This window comes from Polistes fuscatus, unplaced genomic scaffold (assembly GCF_010416935.1).
Source record: "Polistes fuscatus isolate 324 unplaced genomic scaffold, CU_Pfus_HIC Scaffold14, whole genome shotgun sequence".
Lineage (NCBI taxonomy): Eukaryota > Metazoa > Arthropoda > Insecta > Hymenoptera > Vespidae > Polistes > Polistes fuscatus.
Window position 1 is genome coordinate 2,785,003 of NW_025113042.1, and position 26,185 is coordinate 2,811,187.

At 33.0% G+C, this 26,185-nt stretch overlaps 1 protein-coding gene across 3 annotated transcripts in view; it reads left to right on the forward strand.

The window, feature by feature from the left end:
* Positions 1-26,185, forward strand: part of LOC122514137 (glutamate receptor 1) — a 187,927-nt gene that overhangs the window by 93,127 nt on the left and 68,615 nt on the right. For all 3 annotated transcript variants that reach the window (XM_043630799.1, XM_043630800.1, XM_043630801.1), the window contains exon 2: positions 18,549-18,701. In XM_043630799.1, the coding sequence (XP_043486734.1) occupies positions 18,549-18,701 (153 nt within the window). The remainder of the gene's footprint in view (positions 1-18,548; positions 18,702-26,185) is intronic.

Here is a 26,185-nt window from a genome sequence, read left to right on the forward strand (position 1 = left end):
AGAGGGATGTGTATTCGTGCTCGTACGCTCTCGTCATTCGTCTATGTAACCTATATATATATATATATATATATATATGTGTGTATGTGTGCGTGCGTGTATGTGTGTATAGGTAGGTGTGGAGGCCACGGCTGGATAAAACCGTCCGCTCTGCTATATCGTTTGATTCAATATCGCGGCCTCGGAGGATTTATATCGGGGGAAAATTGCGTTAGCAACAGCTGCTGGGTAGCCTTCGTATATACCTACCACTACCTAGCTACCTACCTACCTACCTCTTAACGTGCACGAGATCCCGTTACCTTGTAAGACGTGTTAATAAAGCCACGAGCCCGAGAAACACCAGAAGACGTGCCAACCTGTTATTCTCTTTACCGTGTTTCACCTAAGCTCATCCATTCACCGATCTTAAAGTCTTTCCTTCTTTAAAGATTCACCACTGATGGGCTTCGAGAAAGAAAAAAGGGCTGGATAAGGGTAAGGAATGAAGGTGAAATAGGTAACGGGTGGGCTAGGGTTTCGGGGAAGGGGTAGTTTGTAGAACGTGAACGTAACTTCTCTCTTTACGACGATTTACTACTTCCCAAGCGCGTCCCTAGCTTCCTACGATAAACTCTGATGGATTCTCTTCTACACCGAGAAGTAGAACGTATGATATAAGTACATATTATATTTCACGTTTATACGTTATATAACGGTTAACGGGTGGAAAAGGTAAGGAAGGGTTGCTTCGTAGATATTTTGTTTTGATAGGATAAATAATGTGATTCGTTGGACGTCGGGTATTATTACTAAATCATTTATTCGTTAAAGCAAATGTTACGATTTAATAACAATTTATTCGTGGTATCATAGATCAAATATTTATTTATTTATCATTCATTTGTATTTTATTGTTAATTATTTTACTAAATACGTTTGTATATACCTGTATAAAGAGAGAGACGTATTATTTCTTTTTTTTTTGACGTATTATTTCTTATTTTCTTTATATCATTTTCGTTTGTAAAATATACATTTGTTTATTTATATGTATGATTGCATCTACTCAGGTATTAAATACGAATAATATATATATATATATATACTTTGTTTCGTTTATTTAATTATTATTAAAGTTTCTACTCAATAAAAATCCTAAAACGGATTTTTATTCTCCGCTGAAAACAAAGTAATTTTGATAAAAAAGAAAAAGAAGTTATACCGATGAGAATGTTTTAATTGCAAATACAGAACAAATAAAATTGCTGTACCTGAATCGACTGGATTCTCTATGGGATTTACCGTTAAACTCGAGATTTAATTAAATCGATCGACGTTACTCGTAAAAAAACCAAACTCGTCCGGCGAGATTTAATCATAAAAAATACGAAGAAATAGAAATATAAAGGGACTTAGGTACTTGGAAAATTCGTTAAACAATCTACGGCTATTTTTAACGTCAACTTTTAACTTTCGTTTAGGAAAAATGAACAAGTCGGGAAAAATAAAATGATAGGAACGATTTTATAATACACTTTTTACGTTAAAAATATGTCTTCGCTTAACTGTACTTAACTGTAACTTATTGAAACGGATAGATCGAATGAAATCGTTAATACTTTCATTAATTCTTTCGAATATAATCGAATAAAGAAAACTTTTTCCTACGCGCGGATTTCTTTCTTATTTTTTTTTTTTTTTTTTTTATGGCAAAGATAAATACCTTATTTTTGATTTGCAGGTTTTGATCGATTCGTTGCTAGATCGGTGGTAGAGAAATAAATAGATCATAAAGTTCCGGGAATGTTTCTGATTTTATTTAAAAAGAAAAAAAAGGAAAAAAAGCTATAGTATATATAAAAAAAAAAAAAAATGCAGCGAAATAATTCAACAACGATGCAATTGATGCAAACGATGCAACGATGATCGAAACACATCGAATTATTGCACGAACTATATTGCATTATTTATCTCTCGTTTAGTAGATACAGTTTTGATCTAAGAATTTTCTTTTTTTCTTTTTCTTTCTTCCTCCTTTTCGCGTTCTCTCTTATTTTATTTTCAGTTTTATCTTCTCCGTTTCTTTTCCCCCCGTTCTTTTCTCCTTCCACTTTTTCCTTTCGTTTCTTTCTTTTTCGGTTTTGTTTTTTCTTTTAATAAACGACGCGGAAAATCTCACGATCGGTTTTGATGTTTTGTCATAAACGTAGAAAGTTTTCGCAACGTTAGGTACTTACTACCATCATTCCCTTTAATGTTTCTCCTCGTGACTACGACGAATGCCAAGTTTCTTCTTTATACGCAAAGGAAAAACCATCTTCTTTCCACTTCCGTTTTCTTTCCCCTCCTTCCCCCCTTCCCATCCACCTTCTCTTTCTTTCTTCGCGTCTTTAACTAACGTCAGTTAAAATCGTTTCGTCCAAAGTCCGTTGTCCCTTCGTACGTTTCAACGTCAACCGATGATTTCTTTTCTTCAACGTGCTTGAGTAATATTAATAGACTCCCACAAAAACAAAAACGAAAGAAAAATTAACCAACAAATGGAATATCTATTTGTTTATCATCAGATATCAAAACGGTTTAACGTAAAAAATTCTCAAATCGTAATTTTTTGATTAGAAATTTTAATAAAATATAAAAAGGGTTCATTTAATTTGTAATTATGATTAAATCTTACGTCAGAAATTTGTGCCTTTTCTTTATTTAACAATAACCCGAGATCTTCACCGACAAAACAAATATTATATCTGCCGGACCATCGGATATATTCTTTTTTAATCTAAACGAAGACAGTCGATCGTGCAGAATCTTTCTCTAGTTTTCCTTTTCTCTCTATCTCTGTCTCGTTCTATCTTTAAAAGAATTCTATTCTATTTCTCTTCCGATTGTGTCGTTCTTTTCTAAAAACCGATAAGCTCTTCGAGAGTCGTTTACTTAGCTTTCCTCACGTAAGTAGAAAAGTACGAGTATGAGCATACATCTTGGATGATAAACACATACTACAATACTTTGCTCTCTAAAAGTTACGAATTATTTGATGATTATTTTTTTTTTCAAAAATCTAATAGGTTATATTGTTTACCGATTAACTTAAAATGAACTATTTGTCATCGTTCAATCAAATATTAACAGTTTTTAAAAGTTTAATTACTATTTTGTTTTTGTTTTATTTTAAAAAACATTTTAACATCTTTTTATATTCATAATGGTCCCTTGTCGTGCAAAATTGATACGCATTCAATTTATTGGCAATAAACTTTTTCCCCCATTGAAATATCTTTGACAAATTTTGGTAAAAAAAAGAAAAGAAAAAAATCCATGGGGCAAATATTCAATCAGGAAGGCGAAAAATTAATTGACAGAATGTCCGGTATGTGTCAGCCCGTCGTTCAAAATAGAAGCGATATTTTTTTACGACGAGAGGGTTAATTTGAACGAAAAATACTCATTCTTTGATAAACAAAAGAAAAACAATAATAAAAATTGTAAAATATATACTGATCATCATTTCTATATTAGTCCAACAAATCTACTACCATCGTTGCACCAACAGTTTTCGTCAAGGTTTTATTTTCTTAATTACAAATATCTAACCCGTCGTATTAATTTAACGACAAATAATTCTCATAATTTTATTCAGAACTCGTCAAAAATCATCTTACAATATCATCAAAGTATCGTATCTTAAATAAACGAAATGTATCTACAATCAAAATCATTCTAATTTCAATAACTTATCTTCAAAAATGATCGTATTAGTCTAACACCATAAACTATCGTATACGACGTTTATACGATTCTCTATGAGGTTTCTCACGTAGTAAATACCATGTGAAAGTTAAATCGATAGAATTTATGGAAATTGTTTTCCCGTCAGCAAAAGTGTTGCACAATTGGTAAAAGGAGAAAGATGATAGAACGGATGAAGTAGAAGGGAGAAAGGAAGGGTTAAGGAGAGTGGGGGGTGGATTGATGGAGGGGGTTGGAAGGGAGGGATATGGTATGATAAAGGAATAAAATGTAGAGATGGGCAAGTATGGCAAATGTAAACGAGCTAGCTAATATCGCGTGGACGAAACTTTATTGTCGGTTCAACTTTATTTACGAGAGTCGTAACCAACGTTTCAGAACAATAAGGACGAACACGTTTAAGCACGATCAAGGACGAACGATCGCCATAACCCCCACCCATCCTCCCCCACACCCATCCCATTGGCTGCGTTTACTTCCGAATAAAATGAAAAAACTTTTTGTAGAATCAGCCGTAGTTGCATTAGTCTTATCTATCATTCTATCTCTCTTACTCGCATTATCTTTCACTCGTATACTCGATTACACTCATTTTTCTAACATCGTTAAAAAATTTCTATTGTTGTAAGAATATTCTTAGATGGGGGGGAGGGGCGAGGTTTATGTATGCGTGTGTGGGTGTTAGTCGGGTCAAACCCCGAAGCAAAAATCTCGCTATGGTTATGTTTTCTTTTTATTTTCTTTTTTTTTGTTTTTTTATCCCGACTAGGACGATTCAATCTTTATGGAATGGGGTTTTAGTTTCTCGCGTCAAATAAAAAAGGGGGATGAAAAACATAAAAAGAGAGGAGGAGAAAAGAAAAAGGGAATGGAATAATAATAAGAGTATAAATACAAAAAAAAAAAGAAATCTACGGCTATCGTGCCGAAAAAAAAAGAAAAGAAAAGAAACGAAAAGGAAAAAAAGGACGAAGTTTATCCCAATAGTAATATTTCTATTCCACCCTTTACCCTCCCTTAACCCCCCCTTCTCTCTCTCTCTACCCACACCTGCCACCCCCCTCTTCTTCACCACCTTCTCTCACTTATTCTTTGCGAATCCGGAAACCGAGATTTCACTCTCCCTTTTTATTCCGGTTATTTCATATCTTTTTCTTCTTCTTCTTCTTCTTCTTTTTCTTCTTTTACTACCACGATCATCCTCATTTTTGCTTTCAACCTGAGATAGGTACTGACATAATTTTCTGAGATAGTACCAGGTCCCTTCCTTCGAATTTTTTTTCTTTTTTCTTTTTTTTTTTTTTTTACCTTCTTTCCTTTTCTTCCTACACCTCCGGCAACAATCATGGTGGCTATCTCGTAGTTAATCTTTCTCTTTTTATTTCTCTCTTTCTTTGTTTCTTTCTTTCTTTCTTTATTTATTTTTGTTCTTTTATTCATTCCTTTTCCTTTGGCGAAAGGAACAAAAAAAAAAAATAAAAAGGGCCTACGTAAGTCGGTAGTATCCTCTTTAGATTTTATATCACATTATGTATATAACTTATTTTTTTCATCTCTTATCATATTCCTCGTTATTCCTTTATTAGATTGTTAGTCGTGACGAAAAAAGGATAAAAAAAAAAAAGGGGTAGGGGAAAAATTTGTAAACGTTTGTCAGGAACAATCGCGACTCTTCGTTCTATTACTTTAAACACCATGGAAACGTTTGAATATATTACAATTTTTTCTTATAACGAAGATCACGTATAATGATCCTAATCGAATGCTCGACGAAAATTGTATTCGTACGAGAGAAATATTCGTATCCAAAAAAAAAAAGAAAAATATAAAAGGAATAAAAAATACAAATAAAAATAAAAATAATAAAAAAAGAAAAGAATAAAAGGAGAAGTCACGTTCACGGGGTTCTATCCGATCTATCCAATCTTTTTTCACGGTGTCAGAACTTTTCCTCGAATTCGTCACGTTTCCGTAGGTCGAACGAGAAAGATATAAAGAAAGGACAGTAAAGAACGATGAACAAGATGACGGAACGTATAACTTGTAAAGGAAGGAAGGAAGGAAGGAAGGAAGGATAGATAGGAAAATAGAAGAAGAAGAAGAAGAAAAAAATGATTTTGTTAGGATGCTACGAGAGAAAAATCGTAAAATGTTAGGATACGTGTTTCACGTTGCTCGCATAACTTCGACGATATATTCGATTCGTTGCAAAAAGTAAAAATCTTAGAAAAAGGGGATTGGGATGGAAGAACACGTAATAAGAAACGAAATCTTTGGAAGCTGTTTCGTCGTCCATCGACGATACAGGGACGGACCTTTAAGACTTTTTCTTGATTTTTTTTCATTTTCTTCGAACCCTTCAGCCCCCTTTCCCGCACCACTCTCGCGACGTAGGAAGAGAAAGAAAAAAAGGGGGGGGAAGAGAAAACGAAAAGAAGAGGAGGATGATGGTGGTGGTGGTGGTGGTGGGGGATGGCTGAAAAGGTGGAACGAAGGAGGAAGGTATGGGAAGAGAAATACGAAAGGACTCTCTTTGCGACTTTTATCGGAAAGTGATATCGGCGAGACCGCAGGCACGGCACTTTCGAAGAACGACTAACAAGTCGGGAAGGTTATGTTCGTATGGTATGGGCGACTCTTCGAGGAAAATGGCTCGGAGGTAAGATCGAAAGGAGTGGTAAAAGAAGAAGAAGAAGAAGAAGAAGAAGGAGAAGGAGAGAAAAAAATTCGAGAGACAGAGAGAGAGGGAGAGAAGAGTGGTAGAAGAAAAACAAGAAGGAAGAGAGAGGAAGGGAGAGATAGTGAAAGAAAGAAAAAAGAAAACTGTAGAAAAATAAAAGAAAAGTGTAGAATGGGAAGGGATGGGGGAAAAAGGGAAGAAAAGGAAGGAGTCGAAGTACTCGAAGAAGAAGAAGAAGAAGAAAAAAAAAAGAAAGAGGAAGAAAAATGTCGAGAAGAATAAGGGTAGATAGAAGAGTTTGAAGAATACCTCCCGATTCATCTGGAAGACTTTTGGAGTGTAGAGAAAAGAGTGAACGAGAGAAAAAGAGAGAGAGAGAGAAAGAGAAATCGTCCAATGACGTCGTCGTAGTACTCGAGTTTTTCACACTATTTCTCTTCTCTAGTTTGAAGCCTCGTTCGTTGTCTTCGTCGTCGTAGTCGTCACCGTTGTCGACTCTCGTCATCATCGGTGGTCGAGGAGAACCAAATTGTGCGGGCCAGCCACTGAATTCAACGACATGGAAAAGCCATTCTTCCATGAAAAGAACTCCAAATCGTTCCGTCACTGGCACTACCAACCACCAATCCCACCCCCAACTCCCCCTTAACTCGTACAAACCAAGCAAGCAAGCAAGCAACCAACCAACCAACCACCACCACCAGTGCGTACGACTGATGTAATTCGCGTGCAGAGACCCGCATCGTCGAGCAACTGTTCTTTTTATTTATACCCCCTTTCGGTTTTTCGACGTTGATTTTATTTTTCTCCCGAGAAAGATTATGAATCGTATTTTCAAACAATTCATATATCGTCAACGGATATCTGACTCGTGATTATGAAATTGATCCTAAGTCAAAATTAAAAAAAAAAAACAGAAAAATGATTTTATCAGTTATTTCACGCCACATTATTTTCAATTAAATTAATTCAATGTAATTTTCACGATATATTGTCAAAAATGAATCGTTATATAGTGTTTGTAATTTAAATATTATATAGAATTCGTTTAGTATTCAAATGTGATCCTTTAAATATCTCGAAACAAGAGACATATGACTTAGACCACTTTCACAATTATGAGCACACACACACACATATATATATATATATATGTATTGATTACTTTTATCTATCGTTTAGTAAAAATTTACGAAAAAAAAGGAAAACAAATGACTGTTACATTTGTTCGGATTTTTGATACCATTTACTTGAAATATTCTTATTTATATTAGTTAAATTGAAACAAAAGAGATCTGGCGCAATGCGTCGATAGGCTTTTAGGCAAACCGGCATCCTTTGCGGTTTAGCATCGCAGCCGATGCACTCGAGGTAAGTACGTACCGGTTTCGAACTTGGGAGCTTGCTTCGTTAGAATGAGAGAGAAAGGGAGAACTGGCAAAGACCGGATAGCAAAGTAGTAGTAACAGCAGCAACACCAGTAGCAACAGCAACAGCAACTGCAACAGCAACAGCAACATCAACGGTAGCAACAGTAGTAACAGTAGCAGCAGCAGCAACCGGCAAAGCAATAAACCTCCTTTGCTCTGTGCCAGCAGCACGGACCACTATCCGTTATTACGAAATACTTTACGTATCTCCTCGACGTTTTTATTACCGCAAAACCCGACGAGACCATAGGAAAACTCTCTCTCTCTCTCTCTGTTTTTCTATTTCACTCTCTCTGTATCCTAGTATCGTACCAATGATACACGAAGGTACACGACTACTAGGCTCCTGTCGATACCCTAGGAAAAAGACTGCTAACACAAACGCTAAACCAGTTCGATTTTTTAGATGATTTAGCCTTATTTATTTTTTTCCTCTAATACTTTTGATACGTGTTGATAATGTTCGGTTTTTTCCTTTTTTTATTTTTCTTATTTTTTCTAACGTGAAACTTCTTAGACAAAGGTAATGATATGAATATGTTTATAGGACGTGATAAGTGAAGAGGGAGTATCAAATTTAATGAAATTAATTAAATGTGTATATTATATAATATATAATGTAAGTTAAGATCAAAATATATATCTGGATTGATTATTGAATATTTCGAAAAATGCATCACCGAAATAATCGCAAAATGCTTATACGTAATCATGTGTGTGTGTGTGTGTGTATGTGTGGTTATATATAGATATATCGTACAAGCTAAATTGCAAATATTTACCTAAGTGTACCTATTCGCAATAGCTTACGTATCCATCCGAGATTAGGAAAAGAGAAGGGTAGTAGGAATAAGGGGTTGGATAAGAGAGGAAGCTAAGGAAAACGGGAGAAAGATTTGTCGAAGGCATATACAATATTCATAATCGTACGGTGTTATAATGTTTACTTGTATATACCAAAAGCTATAGCCTATGTATGTATGTATGAATGCATGCATGCATGCATGCATGTATACATGTGTCTATGCATACGTTGATATCAAGAAAGAAGGGAGAAGTTCTTTCAGGATTTTACATAAAGCAACCTGATGGGGACGACTCGCGATAGTTTCAAAAAGGCCAAAGAATTTTTCGTGAACGAGGAGAACTTCAAAGTTGGTGGCAAAATGGTGCAAAAAAATGGAAACAAACGAAACGAAACGAAAGAGAGCGAGAAAGAGAACAAGAGAGAGTGATAGAGGGGGGTGGGCAAGTGGGGCAGAGGGGAATGGGAAATATTATGACTCGAAGCAGCAGGGGATTGTAATGGATCGTTGCAAAGGACGCACGAGAGTCCAGTCGGCGTTTCCACTTTATAAATCACCACCTGTACTTACGACCTGAAAAATCGGCTCAGAGGGACTAAAATGGTCCTGAAGGGATGGAGATTTTTAAAAGGATTTCAAAGGGGGTGGTTCTACGTTACTCGAGACTAAAATTCTTCTACTCCTTCTTCTTCTTCTTCTTTTTTTTCTTCCCATTGTATTGTATTTATTTGACTTATGCGATAATAATATGAAAATAAAGAAAGAGATAAAAAGAAAAAGTAGAACGAACAACGGTTGTTGAGTACTAAGTATGAAAAAAAAAAAAAATTAGAGAGATTAAGGAAAACGAGTAGTAAAAAGTATTTCTTCTTCAATTTGTGCGAATAACGGATAAATTTATTAATTATTTTCTTTTTTTTTTTTTTGGTGATTATATATTTTTAATTTTTTTTCTGTTTAAGATAAACGTTTTCACGTAAATACATACACGTATAAATAGTGTTTTATAAAGATACGTTTTCATAGACGTTTTCAAGAACTATGCAGTAGTATTTTTCAGAAAGGAAAGTAAAAAAAAGAAGATCTTTCACCGAGTGGAAACGTCGGCCATTATTCGAAAGGAGCTTTTAAGACGGAGCTTTACCTTTACATGATTAAGAAGTCCGGTCTCTCTTTGGGTGGCTCTTACTTAGCTCAAAGTTTCCTACCAGACTTTAAAGCGTTTAATCTTCCTTCGAGCGCGAATGTTCTCTTATGCTAGCTTGCACCGCCGTCGTTGCACGGACGTTGATGCATCATGCATTCCCTTGAGAGAGAAAGAGAGAGAGAGAGAGAGTTGCTTTTTACTCTCTTTTTTCTTTCTTTTTTTTTCTATGTTTTTTCCCTCTCCTATTTTCAAATTTCAAAAAAAAGGCAAAAATATCGAAAGAAATTGCAAACACCGAGGTAAAAAATTTATCAATTATTTTTATATCTTCAGTAATCATGAACGTTATTATTATTAATTGATAATATTCCTACATTTATGTTTAAATATATTATATAAATGTTATATAATATAACGTTAGATAGAGTAAAAAGATATATGTATAACAACGATAAATATAAAAAATAATTAAAAACAGAGAGATTGGACATCGATATTACTATCGTATACAACCGAATTGATAATGAAATAATCAAGGAAATTAGAATGCGTCGCGGTTCGCGATGAAATTAGGGGAGGTACCGCAACGCGATTCAAACGCGATCTCGAACGTTGACGAGTAAGGTCCTTTCGGTATTTCGCTCACGTATCGTAGTCTATTAGTTAATTATCCGACATAGCAGTCCGACATAGCTTATCTTGATAGAACGAATCGCGTGGGCTTAGCTTTACTAACGCTACAATCTGCTATTTCGATAAAGGTAACACAAGAGTTGGGATGTATGTGTACACATGGAAATGAATGGATTGGTGAAGAGAAACTGAGAGGAAAGATACATGGGAAGGGGGAGGGATAGGGTGGGGATAGGAATAGTAGGAGGGAGGGGGTTTAGAATGAAATAGACAATAGCAGATGTTTCGGTTCGCTAGCAGAATTCGACAAATGCGCTTCGTTGACAAACAATGTTCGGAGACAACAAATTCGTGGTGCATGCGGGCGTGCGTGCGTGCGTACGTACGTGCCTACCTACCTGCTTGGTTGCCTGATTGGTTGGTTGCCTGGCTGCTTGGTTGCCTATCTGCTTTGGTTCGTATCTGCCAGGAGAAACATTATCGCAGAAATACCATAGCTGATTAGTTTACGTAAAGCCTCTATGAGAATACCGATAGTTGGATGGCATGCCTTTGTATTGTATTGGCTTGTATTTGGCTTACATGGATTTTATAGCCGAATTATCAATAATTTCTTCCTAACGATAACTAATCGTTGATACCACGGATTCTAATTAGAACAATACTCGTGAAATTTGTACGGTTATTGCTATTAGAACGTTAATCGGAACTTGTTATTACCTATGGGTGATCTAATAAATACTTGGAAATTATATCATTCGTGATCAATTATAATTGATATCATTTGTAGTAAAAAAGAAAGAACGCTTAGAGAGATATTTTATCTTGGAGAAAGGTTCATTCTTTTTTCCAAGCCTAATGAAAGAAAGCTTTCTATTCTGGTTAGTTTCTCGTATTAGTAAACTAAAACATTCCAACGCGAATGAATTCGTCTTAAGGTTGTTTTCGTTGCAGAAAGAAATCCGACAGTTGAGGTACGGTGGATGTTACTAGAGGGTTTTTTTTTCCTTCTTTTTTATTTGTTTCCTTTCTTTTTGCTTTTCTTCTCATAGTCGAAGAAGAAAAAGGGAAGGAATGACCGTGGGTAATATCGTAGAAAAGGAATTGCGGTAATGTTGTCAGTATCTTTTCTTTCTTCAAACCTTTCATTGTTCTTTCTAAAGAAACTCTTACAAAATTACCGAAGCGTTTAGTTTCGTTTCGTTCGTTAGTTCGTTAGTTCGTTTAATTATAAAAAGCAGATCACCCTTTTATCAAAGATCGTACGACACATTAACATAAAGTTTGATTCAATATCTCATCCTAAACTGCGAAGAAGTTCATTTAAATCCCTTAGAAATATATCTTGGGAAATACAATATCGATTAACTTTCTGTACAACGAAAATCACCATCTAGGAGTTTTGTTACGTTTTAACTTTGCCAAGAATAATGATTGACCTCGTCGAACTAAATTCTCTTTATGCGGGTCGGTAATTCGAATCTTTTGAAGAAATTTCTTTTCCTTTTCCGTTCTTTAATTTGGAACTGGAAACTCGAAGAATGTGATCTAAGGATCGTAGAAATTCAGCAACGAAGAAGGCACTGCGCCAATTTCCCAACCGGAATTGGTAATGTTGCTACATTAGCAACAAGTTAATCTTCCGAGCGTGATCGGTTCAAGTTTACTTTAAACGGAACCTGAATACGTGCTATTATCCTTGTTATCGTTAGGTCACTCTAATAAAAATTAAAAACTTACGTTTGGATTAGATCGTAGGATTTAAGTTAACGAAAGTGAAGAAAGTCTTCCGAATTATTTGCAAAATTAAATGAAATCAAATATGTGAATGTTAAAGTAATCTAATAATTCCTTACTTTATTCTCAAAATTTTCTATCGACTAACATTTATATAGATCACGAAAAATTATAGTAATTTCGTATTATTGAATATTTTCTTAAAGATTTGTAAAATTAATTGAAGAAAAAGTATCAAATATTTTCATACTCCTCTCATTCAACTACTGTTACCCTTTCCTAAATCAGTCTCCCCCAAATCATTAAGAAAATGTGCTATTATCCTTTTGTCGAATAATAGTTTGCTTTCAACGATATGAAATATTTGAAAAGAACATACATTAGGTATTCAGTATTATACCTATATCTATTGTTAGGGTGTTAGGAAGATATGGAAAAGGGTTAGGTAAGTGAAGAGAAAGGGAACTCGACGCACCATAAATATAGATAGTCCATAGTACCAGAGGCGGTGGTACCCCCTGATAAGGGTTGTATAAGAGAGCGTAGATAACGACCGACTCCGAGTAATTGAGGCTGAAGCCGAATTAGTTAGAAACAGCAAACGTATTAGTTCGAAACGGGAATCGGTTGTTGGTTCCTTCGTCGAACGGTTAAGCGATAATATCGACGAAATACGATAATATACCCATATGAAAACTACCCTAGGAAACTCCCTAGAAATTTACATTTTACCTTTAGAAAATGTGTGTGTGTGTGTGAGAGAGAGAGAGAGAGAATGACTGAAAGTACTTTATTTAAATCTTTTATTCAAACTAAGAACTAAACTTACATTAGATATATATATGGGGGTATATAAAACTTACGATAAGTTTTCCAAAGTAACATTAAAGGTACTCGTTGTCAGTTATTTTCTAAAGGGTGAAACAAATGAGCCGGGTACCAATAGTAATGAGAATTAAGGATTCCTTCCTTTAACTGAAAGTTTACATTTGAAGCCATTCGCTCGTTTACATTGTTCTCGATATTCAATTACAATCGTAATCGCGTGAAGGAAGTTAAAGAAACTTTTAATGGTTTGCGATGGCGCACGGTGTTCCGTCAAAGCTTCAGTTACGATCGGCAATTGAATTTTCCTGCGGTGTCGACCCATCTATGGACCCCATTTTCTCTATCTCTCTCTCTCTCTTTCTATATGTGCGTATGGATATATATATATATTTGATAGTTCAGAACCTCCATTTTCATAATAAATAAAATCAGAAACGTTTTTTAACGTTAAATTTAAAATATAAAAAAAGAAACTAAAGAGACCTTGATCGAGTATAATAATAATAGTTTTATTTACGAGTATTTATAGATTTATTTCTGATAGTTTTATTTATAAAAGAATAAAATTTGCAGATATAGACGGTAAATCCGTCTACAAGTGGTACGTTAAAAAATTCCAATACCGTTTTCCAAAAGCTATTCAGCATTTCTCGTAATCAATCCGGTAATACACCTATCCAATCGTTGAGAAACAAAGAACCCTTCCCCCTCCTTCTCCCGAGAGATCAATCAGCAAGTACGTTAACAAGAACTCATAAAAAAACATTTCAATCGAGCCAGATCTTTATTTATTTATACGTTAATCCAATAAAACGCGATCAACTCGGGACATTGAATGGGTCAGCTTTATTTTACGAATTCGGAAACTGTTCTCGTTCATCCATGACAACAAAAGTCATGTTATTTGTTAAAAAGAAACTTCCTGTCGTTCCTTTTTTTCTCTTTTTTTTTCCTTTTTATAACCCATCGAAACTCGTTAATCGTTACGATCTAATAAATATTGACGAATTAAAGATTTTTAAATGTGTGTGGTTTCGAAAGAAATGGAAAAAAAGAAGAAAAAAAAAAAAATAGAGGAAAAATGAAAATAAAAGCAGAAAAAAGTCGAGCAGGGGTTGATCATCGGTTGAATGGCAATGTTAACACGTTCGACAAAGATAGACAATGTGCATGTACCTATGTATTAGATATACATATACATATACATATACATATATATATATAGGTATATAGTACCTGTGTTTATTTCAGCTCGCGTTGACAGGTGTGGCGCCGCCGCGCGGCTATTGATTGGTGCCCAGTATCCCCACCATTACTGGTTCACACTCACATCGATTCCCCTTTTCGTATTTCCCTTCCGTACTCAGCGCTTCGCCGCAATCCTCCACATTCTCCGTGCCCTTCACCCTCTTTCACTCCCACCACCACCACCATCACCACCACCACCACTATCCTATTTCTACTCTTCTATCCCTTCATCTCTCTCTCTCTCTCTCTTTCTTTCTTTCTTTGTTCAATCATTTTCTTCCAACCATTCCAACGTCGTCATTCCGATCTTTCCTTCTATCTCCATTTCCTTCCCCTATATTTTCTTTCATTTTTTTATTTCTCCCCCCGTTTCTTTCCCCTTCTTCTTTTACGTTGTTGTTGTTGTTGTTTCTTTTTTTTTCTTTTTTATTTCTTCTTCTTCTTTCCTTGTTGCTGCTACGAGTGACAGTTGATTTTGTTATTTATTTTATTTTATTTTTATTTCTTTTCTTTTTCTTATTGGATTTTACATACGTGTCTCGTTTACTTTTTTCGTTTGATCTATGATTATTCACAATTTATCAGTATGATAAATCGGAATAAGTCGGTTTCAATGATACTATTATATTTTTAATGGTTTAAGCGATTTAACACATTGAATTTTGTCGTTTAAATTGTGTTTTTGTTTCTTCGAAATCGTTTGGTTTTATTCGAAATTATGTTTAGGAAAAAGTAAAGGATGAAAAAGTGATTGGAATTTTTGGTTCTTTTCCTTTGTGATATCTTACAATTCAGTTTAACGTTGAATATTTCGAAGTTAAAGGATGCGTTTATTTCGAAGCGTCGTACGTTAAATAATTTTCATTTTAATTTCGAAAATATTCACGAACAACGACCAACACTTATCTATCTCTATCTCTCTCTCTCTCTATCTCTCTCTCTCACACTCTCATTTGCTTCCGTTAATTTTCTGTCTGTCTATCTGTCTGTTTTACTTTTGTTTTTAACGTAGATCGAATGGATCAAAAGAACTTTAGAGATCTTTCGGATTTCATCTCGTTATTCGAGGAATTTTAATAGAACACGTTTGATTATAATGACGGTATATAGAATGTATTCCAAGAATGTTGTAAAATGCATGATAGACAGTACTTTTAATCGTACATTTATGCTCTATAGAAATATTTTATGAATTATATTTCGTATAATTAAAAAGGAATCCGTTATATGTCATTAAATGGAAAAACTGAAAAATTATTTGACTGTCATGCGTAAAGAATTTCTATTAATTTTAACATCAAACGTCGCATACTTCAATTTTTCAATTAAAATTTCTACGCTCGATGTTTATAATTTGGAATTTTATCTTATTTTGCGACAAGTTTTAATATAATATAAATATTATTTTAATATTTAATCTTAAAAAAAAAAATGATTTTATTTTTATTAATTTATTATTATTATTTAAAGCAAAAATAAATTAATCGTTGGCTGCATTCACTCGAGAAAACATATAAAAAAAAAAAACAAAAAGGAAATCGTAACTCACGCTACTTCTATTCGTTGAAATTTTCTTTATTTTTATTTTTTCCTTTTTATTTTTTACGACAGTTTGTTTTCATAACGATAAATATTATTTGAATATTATTCAAAAAATGATTTTATTTATTACTTAAACCGGTGGCGGGCATAAATTATAATATCCATTCAATTGTAAACAAATCGTAAAAATAACTATTATAAATGAATAATAAATAATCGATAAGTTTATCGATTAACTCGTAGATATAATACGTTCATCTTTATATTAAGTGTATATTTAGTGAATCAAGGTAGACCGTCTGTAACAGATAACTTATCGATCCCTTCTAATACTCGAATACGCAGCCATTGTTTCTGGAAGTTGTAGACTCTAGGATGATATAATTTAAATATAGATTTTATCGAATAAGGGTAGACTGTACATCATGCGAACGTGGTTTAAACAGTTACCCCTATATCTTCCTTAGATATATTTACAGTTTATTATAGTTCAAACTGATTTCTCAATCATATCGTTTACTATCGCACTATTATCAATCGAGACAATTTCTTCTAAATCTCATTTTAATATAACAGTATCGTGTGTTTCGCGTAATCTTAATTCATTCAAACTCACATTTATAGAATTTTCAATCAAAAATTATAGTCATTAATATCAGTCACGAATATCAGAATGTTTTTTAGATATGTAAATACTTATTAACTTAATATTTTTATATATTCAATCAATCTATATCATCTATAAAATATTATCTTAATTATCTGCAATCATTTTGATTTTACGTTATTTCTCAACTTCGTTTAAACATCTCTGTTTCTGTGTTATCGCGTAAAATAATAAATAAATAAATAAATAAAAAAATAAATGAAAAAAAATGAAATGTGTTGCGTTAATTTTAATCTAGAAATGATTAAATAAATTTTGAAAAGGTAACGTTGCATTTTTTAAATTCAATTTGAAAAATTAGCCCTTTCCGTTAATTATCGTCAAAATAATTTCGTTTTATTATTTAAGAAAGGAGAATAATTAAAATTCTTTATTAGATAATACGTATTCCGTTGAAAGTCTATGTAGACGTAAACTTCGTTCGTTGAAATACAATTGAAGGAAAATTGAGAAGGAAAAGAAGAAAAGAAAAAAAGGATACTATAGTAGTCGAGAGAATGGGGCAATAATATCGCATAACGTTTGAAAATGTATATTTTCGTCGGCAGCGCGGAAATTTCTCTCCTTTGGCTTCAACGGGGAAACGTATTTTCTAAGAAAAAAAAAACAAAAAAAACCATAGAGGGATGTAGTAAGAAAAAGGAAAGTAAAAGAGAAGAAAGTAGATAAAGGATAATGCGTTTGGTGTAACAACTTACTAAGTAGTTTGGAAAAATAATTGAAATCATAATTATTTCGTTTATTTGATCATTCGATAATTATAAGCTTATCTTATCGGATAATTTAAAATAATTATTATTGCAAAAAAACCTATCTAAAGTTATGTTAATTTAAATGTAACAAAAATTGTTGACTATACTTCTTTTACCTATTCCAAAAGTTCAGCTACTCTTATTCGCACGTTATTACTGCAAATTATGAATAAACTTATAAATAATGTATAACAATTATTACGAATGATACGTGTGTTAATTGAACGAAAAAAAAAAAAAAATATACAAAATTATGTTAAATTAAAAGTAGAATAAGACAAAATTTGCGTTGAACATTGCGAAGATTTACAAAAATTATTTCTTTTTTCTCCTCAGGATTATAAACGCGATTAAAAATACTGTGTAAAATATATACGTGTAGAAAAAGTAAGAGGTTTAATTATCAAAATATTAAATATAATAATTATTCTTTTTTAAATAAAGATCACGTAATATTTACATGTACGTATAACATGAAGTAACCGTTTAGAAGCTTAATATTAGTACGCATTAGTACCTAACTATTAATGTCAAATGGCTTCAATCGAAATTACAGCAAACTCATGCAACATTGGTGATCTAGCAGACGTCGGATCGCGTAGGTACATCGTATGTGGGCTATCGGTAAACGGACCGATATAACTAGACATCCGATACACACCTAACGTTGACCTGAATCGTCATACTCGATTGATTTCCACGAAAGATGAGGATTCGACGTGTGTCATCTGATAAATGGCATGATGTGTTATCTTCTCTCCAAATTTTCACTCATTCTGTTAGACGTTACATTAATAATATAACACACGATACAAATAAGATATTTATTTTTATTCGTAAAAACGCATACTAAGCTGTTAGATCTAAAATAACGTATAACAATTAACCAATATTAATATCGTAAAGATATGAAACGTATGTATTTTAATACTTTTCGACTAATTTTTATCATCATTTTTCCTTTAATACGAATCAACAATTTACATATTGATTTGTTATTTCAATATTTATTACCAAAGTGCATTTAAATTACTTTATTATCGAGCATACACATTTTCTCTACAATCGAATTAATTTTATTAACAATATAATATATACATTGATAAAACGAATTATTGCTGAACGTTTATATATATATATATATTTTTTTTGTTCTCCTTATAAAGCAACGCTGGTTAACGTTTTATTATGCGTTTGTTAAACGTTTTCGCGATTATAATATTTATTCGCAATATTACCAATTTAAATAATTAAATATCTTAATTATATATATAATATATATTTATTTATTTATAATTTATATTTTTATAAATTATATATTATATCGTATTGTATTTTCGTTACAGGTGCGATCTTCGAGCAGGGAACAGACGAGGTTCAATCTGCTTTCAAGTTCGCCATGTTTAATCACAACAAAAATACGACCATGAGAAAATTCGAATTGCAAGCTTTCGTCGACGTTATTAATACAGCGGATGCTTATAAACTTTCCCGTTTGAGTGAGTATAAAACTCTACATTTATAAACAATATCTAACAGGGATTTAAAAAAAAAAAAATAGAAAATTAACAGCCAATTAATAATTCCTACGATTAAACAAATATCATTGATCCTTGAACGAGTATCTAATATCATTTGAAATCTATTTTTCTTTTTAAATAAAAAAAAGAAATATAAAAACAAAACAAAGAAACAAAATCAAACAAGAGAAACGAAACAAAGTCTTGTTTGTTCGTGTTCGTTCGGCACGAACGCACAGGCCTCTCTCAATACAAGCAAAGAAGACTCATTTTTGTGTCTCATCGTGTACCGTGAAAATCGATTTCACTGTGTTTTGTTCCCGATATCAGGTAGGAAGAACCCGAGGGAATGTCAGAAATGCGCCAATGGCCGAGTTATCAACAATAGTCCAACGACGCGACGGTATGTGCCGGAAAACGGGCTACAACGCACAGCTATTGAGTCCTCCACGAATCTGTCCATTGCAAAATAAGCAATGTTTCCTTTCTCTCTCTTTCTGGATCCCTTTCTCTCTTTTCTTCCAACAGAGATTTCTATCATTATCGAAACTTTAGCAACGTTTACAATTTTACCACCGACAACAAAACTATGGTTCATTACGAAAATGAGAATTTAATTGACGTATGTTCAAATAATCGTATTGTTTTCTTTTTTTTGAAATTATTTATCAAGGGTTCGATTCATTAAATTCGTATTATGCATATGAATGTTTAATTATTTTCACGATAAAGGGATTATTTTATATCATCGTATAATCCTTGAACAATAAAACATATTTGTTTGATGTCAAAAATATATATATATATATGACGTTAATAATAAATTATTATTGATGACAATGATACCTTTGATGGTATTAATCGTATTAATGTTGTAAAATTTATATGGGGAAAAGTATTGATAAACGTAAAACTCGTTTAATAAGCATTGGAAAGAAATAATAGGATTGTCAATGATATAACATTTTATTAATAATAATTATAATTAAGTGGAAGATCATTATATCGTTTTCTTTTTAAAAAGTAATTGAAAAAAGCAATTCAAATTGCAAATAAAAAAAGAAAAAGAAAAGAAAATTATTATCCCAACGTGTAATCGTTACCTTTACGGTATATAAACTTACCGTTTGAGAAACTTTAACTTTATTCAACGAACAATTTAAAAAAAGAAAAAGAAAAAAAACGCATTTTGACTGACATATTTAGATTGTAGAAAACAAAAACAAAATAGCTACATTAAAGAAAATGATTAACGTGTAATTGTTACACGAGTACCGTACAACTTTCGTTTTAAACTTTTGTTCGTATAATATACATATACATCTACATATACAATATACATATACATATACATATATATATGTTTGAAATAAAACGTGAGTTGTACGTTAAGGATAAATACAATTTTATATAAATATAACCATTGGTTATGTAATAGAAAAATAATAGTTAACGATCGGAGTATCTGTTGGATCAAGGAAGGAAAGTAAATGGAACGCGATTGAATATAATGAGAGTGCATCTTTATCCGTTCGGGTCTTACCCTTCAAACCTTCACCCTCCACCTCCCCATCCTACCCCCCGCTCCCACCCGTTCCCTTTCTGCGTATTCTCTCGAGCTTTTCCATATAACGAGGTCGTCACGAGATTGCCTCATTCGTTGATTCGTTCGTTCGTTCGTTCGTTTCTCTTCGAAACGAAAACTGATAACTTTCACGATCGTCGGTGTGTATACCTGTGTGCCCCATCTCTTTTACGTCTTTTATGAATAGGCGAGAAACGTCGATAACAATTTCAACGATGTAACTTCAAGGATTTTAGGTGTTATCTTTGATATCCGAACCCCGGTCCTGAATTATTTCTTTGTTTGACTATCACGTTTACATTGGAACAAAAATATTTCTCAAAAAAAAAAAAATGGAATATCAAACGGTTCGATTCAATCGAATGATTATTTTCCATTCGCATTGTATATTTTGATTATAATTATCGCGTAATATCATTGTTGTTCGAAATAAAAATTCTCTTTTGCCTGTCGTAACGAAAAAAAAAAAAAATAAAAAGAATAAAAACAACCGTATACTTTTTTTCTATTTATAATTTCGCAATGATAAAGATTAATACATATATATAAAAAAGTAGGGGGTAATTAATTATTAACTACTAGAGTGAGATCTGCGGATTAAATCGTATAGAATAATTATAATAAAATCATTCGATTATAATAATAATAATAATAATAATAATAATAATAATATCGCGTATCATTAATTACAAAGTTAATCATTCGCTACCCCGACATTTCGATAATTAATTTAAGATCTTATCGCGAAATATAAACAATCTCCGCATTAAAACGCAACAAAATTGACACGGAACGAAACTTTTGTTAAATATTATCGAAAACAAATACCTCCAACCTCGTTATCACGATCATTCCTTTGAATTATAATCTAATAATAATAATAATAATAATAATAATATATAATAATAATAATCAATAGTCAGAAGTGAATAGATAAGGTTGAACTGTCTAAACCTCAAACATCTTGCATGGTCAACGTTATCGATTTCATCGAAATCGATTATATATTATTAAGGGTATTATTAGAGGACAATTTGATATCAGATAGGAGGATGACGATGATAACATCGATCGACGAGATCGAGTAAATGATAAGGAATAGGGAGTGTAGGTGTGCCAAGGAGGGTGGGCTTGTATTTGTAACATTGGATAGATCCGTAAACGACATCCGTGAGTATTTGGGCCAAGTCCAACGGATATGGAGATCGTGGTACGCGTTACGGTACTTAGCAAAGCTGCGCTAATTGTATTAATGCTAGCTGTTCTCTCCCACCCCAGCCCCTCTTCTACCCCTTTCCCTTCCTCCCGACCTTCCCTTCACCCTTCCCTTACAACCCTCAAAGCCAGAGGCCACTACTGTTATAATCCCATAGCTGGTCGCGTTTACTACCTGCTAAATCTATTGTCGAAACGCGGTCTGCTTAAATTGCTTTCACCGGATGCTCAAACTAAACGACGGTTATCCTTCACATTGGCATACTCATTGGTTAAATCATTTCGGAGGAAATGATTTTCGAATATTTTCGATAACTCTTCTACGAATAATGTTTATTGATTTTTTTTTTTTTAATAATATTCGATATCACAGGGGAGATATTTTATTTGATTTTATTTCAATGGTAATACGTTGAATTTGATTATCGTTGGTAATTGTTAGATTAATGCATATATTTATACGCGTTTTGTCAACGATCTTTCCGGGACACCCTGTATAGAAAAAATTATTTTATTTTATTTTATTTTATTTTATTCTCTTTTTTTTTTTTCGTTTAACGAAGAAGAATTTATCTCTACGATTTATATAACAGTAAGGATACTTCGTATTATCGAAATTTGTCTACATTTTTTCTTATGATATCCGAGAAGAAGAAGAAAGAAAAAGAACAAAAAAAAAAGGATTTGTCGATATTGTAATTTTAAACGTAACATATTATTTAGAGATACCCTTTCTGTTAATCTATTTGAATTCTCTTCTTTTAATATTGTCTTTTCGCGTAGACAAAAAAATAGAGTAGAAAAAAAAAGGAAGATAGAGAAAGAGAATGAGATAGTGGAGAAGAGAGAAAAGGGAGGAAGAGGAGGAGGAGGAGGGGTTGAGGGGTGGAGGGAAAAAAAGGAAAGACATAAAAAGCTGGAAGAATATATAGAAAGATAGAAAAAGATAGGTAAAGGGGTGAATGAGGTGCAGGGGGGATGAGACACGAGAATATTGTGGTGGAAGAAAGAAATGAGAGAAAAAGAAAGAAAGAAAGAAAGAAAGATAATGTGAGTGTGTGTGTGAGAGAGAGAGAGAGAGAGAGAATGAAAGAGCAAAGTTAGAGAAAGGATGGTGGGAAGGACGAAGGACGAAGTACGAAGGACGATGACTGGCGCTGGGAAAAGCGACGACTATGTGGAGGGGGCGGGGGCCGAGTAAAACCGTGGAAAGGGGGTTATTCAGGGTAGAAAAAAGCTGGAAATACCCTCGGGAGCCCTCGGCAGATTTATGCCGGCCCTGGTTGGCTGGTTGGCTGGCTTGCTGGCAACCTGGCACCTCATATACATTCTTTCTCTGTCTCTTTCTCTTTTTCCTTCTCTTTTGCAGTTTTCAGAAGTCGAGATTTCTGATAGGACTGGCCAAAGAAAGTTACCACCTGGCCAAAGGATCTTTTCTCATTGGATATTAATAATACGATACGTTGCGATCTAAATTTAAATGAACTTTAAGAGCATACCATTACAAAATATTATTTTTTATTAATATCGTACATTTTATTACGTGATTTTTTTTATTTAAATCATTAAAAGATAATTACAGTTCTTCTCTAACGAGTATAATATCTGTTATATCAAATTTTATTATTAACAACGTGTTTTGTTAATCGGTAATACATTATTTTGAGAATAATTTTATATAAAAGATAAATACTTCGTAGAAAAGTGTAGAATACTGTTTGTTCGTTATAATACGTATTAGTTTGAAAATTTGTGTCAAGTACGCGTAAACTCGATTTTATTTCTGTTCGACGGATTTCATTATGTTATTTTTCGTTTTTCGTTAAAAGCATTTCTTTTTTTTTATTATACTTTTTAATATGTTTGGAAATATTCTCGGTATGATAACTCCTCTTGTATTGATTTTAATTTTATGCGCTTATCTAACCAAGTTTATAGAATTGCAGAATTCCTCGACAAATTTTCAAACTTATTTTTATCTAAAACAAAATCTAATATTAACACAAATATTATGATTCTACAATTTCGACATAGTTTTTCATATAGAATTATCCCCCTGACGCGCTTGTATCACTTATTATAAGACACCCTGTATAACTTTCTCGAAAGTACACTCGATAAATATAAAATCAAAGATTATCCGAGTTCTCGTATCCCAACTTTGATGTTGTTAGTCTACTCTTATCCATTAAAATAAAGAAAATAAGTAAAATAAAAATAATAATAATAATAATAATAATAATAATAATAATAATAATAATAATAATCTTTGAATGTTTCCGCTCTTCTAGGCGGAAAAACAAGCGACAAGTCTTTACGCTTTCGATTTAAAACTTTCGAATTAGATTGCAACTCGTCGTTGGTTATTTTCTTTCTTTCTCGTGCCATTTAAAAGTTCACAAGCTACAGTTCCCTTAGACCTTCTTCTCTTTTCCTTCGGAAAACGTGAGAGAGAGAGAGAGAGAGAACAAAAAAATAAACTAAAAACAGAACGAAACAAACCACCCACCCCCCCCCCCAAAAAAAAGAAATAACAGAATAGATATTAAATTAAATTATCAAACACGAGAAAAAGTAATAATTAAATTCGATCGATTTTCTTTCGAGATATTTTTCGAGATTAAACTCGTCGTCTTATTTAAATCCTTCGTTAGAAAATATTTTACCATTTTGATGGTGTTATCGCCATAAATAAAAACACGTATGAGAATAAATATTACATCGATGTACTAAGAATGCACGATATTCCTTCAATTGTGATGTAACAGGTACATGGAAAATGGAAAACGGATTAAATGTTAGAATCTGCTCGATATTTCTTTCCCCCTTTCACCCCAACCACCCCTCCCCAACCCTGTATGTCCTTTACATACTAAAGATGCATTGATACAAACTACGATATTAATAATCGATCGGTTGTATTTGTTCGCATATATTCAACTTGATATTTTGTAATAGCTGTAGCATGCACTACAGATCAAAAGTTTGCAATAACTATGATAAAATATATTCAAATAAACAATATATATATTTATATATTTATATTGAAAAAATGTAGACCAATTTAATTAGATTCATTTGTCAATCTTTCACGAATAAAATGTTTTACATTTGATATTTTTTTATTTTATCAAAGAAAAAAGAAATATTTTTCTATTTTAACGAAAATCATGAAGTGATTTTTTTTCAGTGGTTACGTCAAAGTTTTGACAAATTGAAAGCAATATTTACTCCAAACAATGTATGCAATTCCCTGCATTGACCGTAACGTACATATATACATATCTATGCATTTTTATGCACGCGTTTAAAATACAATTGTTTAGAACACAATATGCTCGTTTCATTTAAGTATTCCACCCTCTACTGCTACTCGTATTTCCTATTTCTCTTTACGTATTTTATTTTTGTCCCCCATTTTCCTATACATCGTCGACAACCCCTCCGGGAGTCTCGAAGTGGTTGAGAACAGGAATTACCCGAAAGGGATTTGGATAAACTATGGATCGTGTGTTAAATTGCCGAACGATCGTCACGTAAATCGTTTGACAAAAATAAATAAATCAAATGATATATTATAGGATAGGACTCCTCAATTATCTGTCAAATTTATAATCAATTAGGATTTTATATTACACATTAAATATATTTCTTAACGAAACTATGAAAATTTCTCTCAAAGTATTTTTTAATAATAAAAGTTATTTAATAAAACTTCGATATATGATTATCAAGAATTTCATATATTGTCCCGTTCGATTTAAAACCCTAATATTATTAGCTAACAAAATTTCTCACGGTTTAATATTTCTCTATCCTTTTTTCTTTCTTTCTTTCTTTTTTTTCTGCAAATTTCCTTCTTCCCCGCCCCCACCCCCCGAGATACCCGTTCCTCTTCTATCTCTTCAGCTTTTCTAGGCAAAGGCAATTTTTTATCCCGCGCAAAGTTTCTTAATTTGTAAGAAGTCTGACGTACTAATTAATATTGATGATTGAAGAGTGCTCACCTCGTTCGGTGATCAATTTTCATCGGCATTAATAAACGGGAGCTAGCTTTTCGTGGGTTAGTGGCGGAGGAAGGAAGGAGGGAGGGAAGGGGGGAGGGCAACGGAGGGAAAAGAAGAGTTGGCCATGCTGAAGCTTTTCGTCTCTCGGGGGAAACGTAGTCGACGAAGCTTCAGGGAACGAAAGGGCCGGGAAAGGGACGGGAGGATGGTGGAAATAAAATAAAAAAAAAAAAAAGAAAAAATGTAGGAGAAAAAAGGGTGTACTACGCTGCAAAGTTAAAGCTTACCTCCTGGTGCTTTAAAAAGCGAGAATCCAATCGGTCCCTGTAAAGCTATCGATAGGGGGCAGTGTGCTTCTCGCTTTTAAAACCGTTAATTACCTTAAGTTAGTCCAATTATTTCGTTCGGTTCGCACAGAGAGAAAAAATGGAACGAAGCGAGTTACAAAGTCGAACTAAATCGGTAATATCGTATTAACACAAAGTATATCTTTTTTTTATGTATATATATATTTTATTTTATTTTATTTTATTTTATTTTGTCCTGTTGTCATCCCGTTTAACCCTTTCTTCGATCTTAAATATACTTTAATCTGTAATAAATGTGTTTAATCGATTAAACGTAAAAGTAGTTTCTTTCTCGTATATATTAAGACA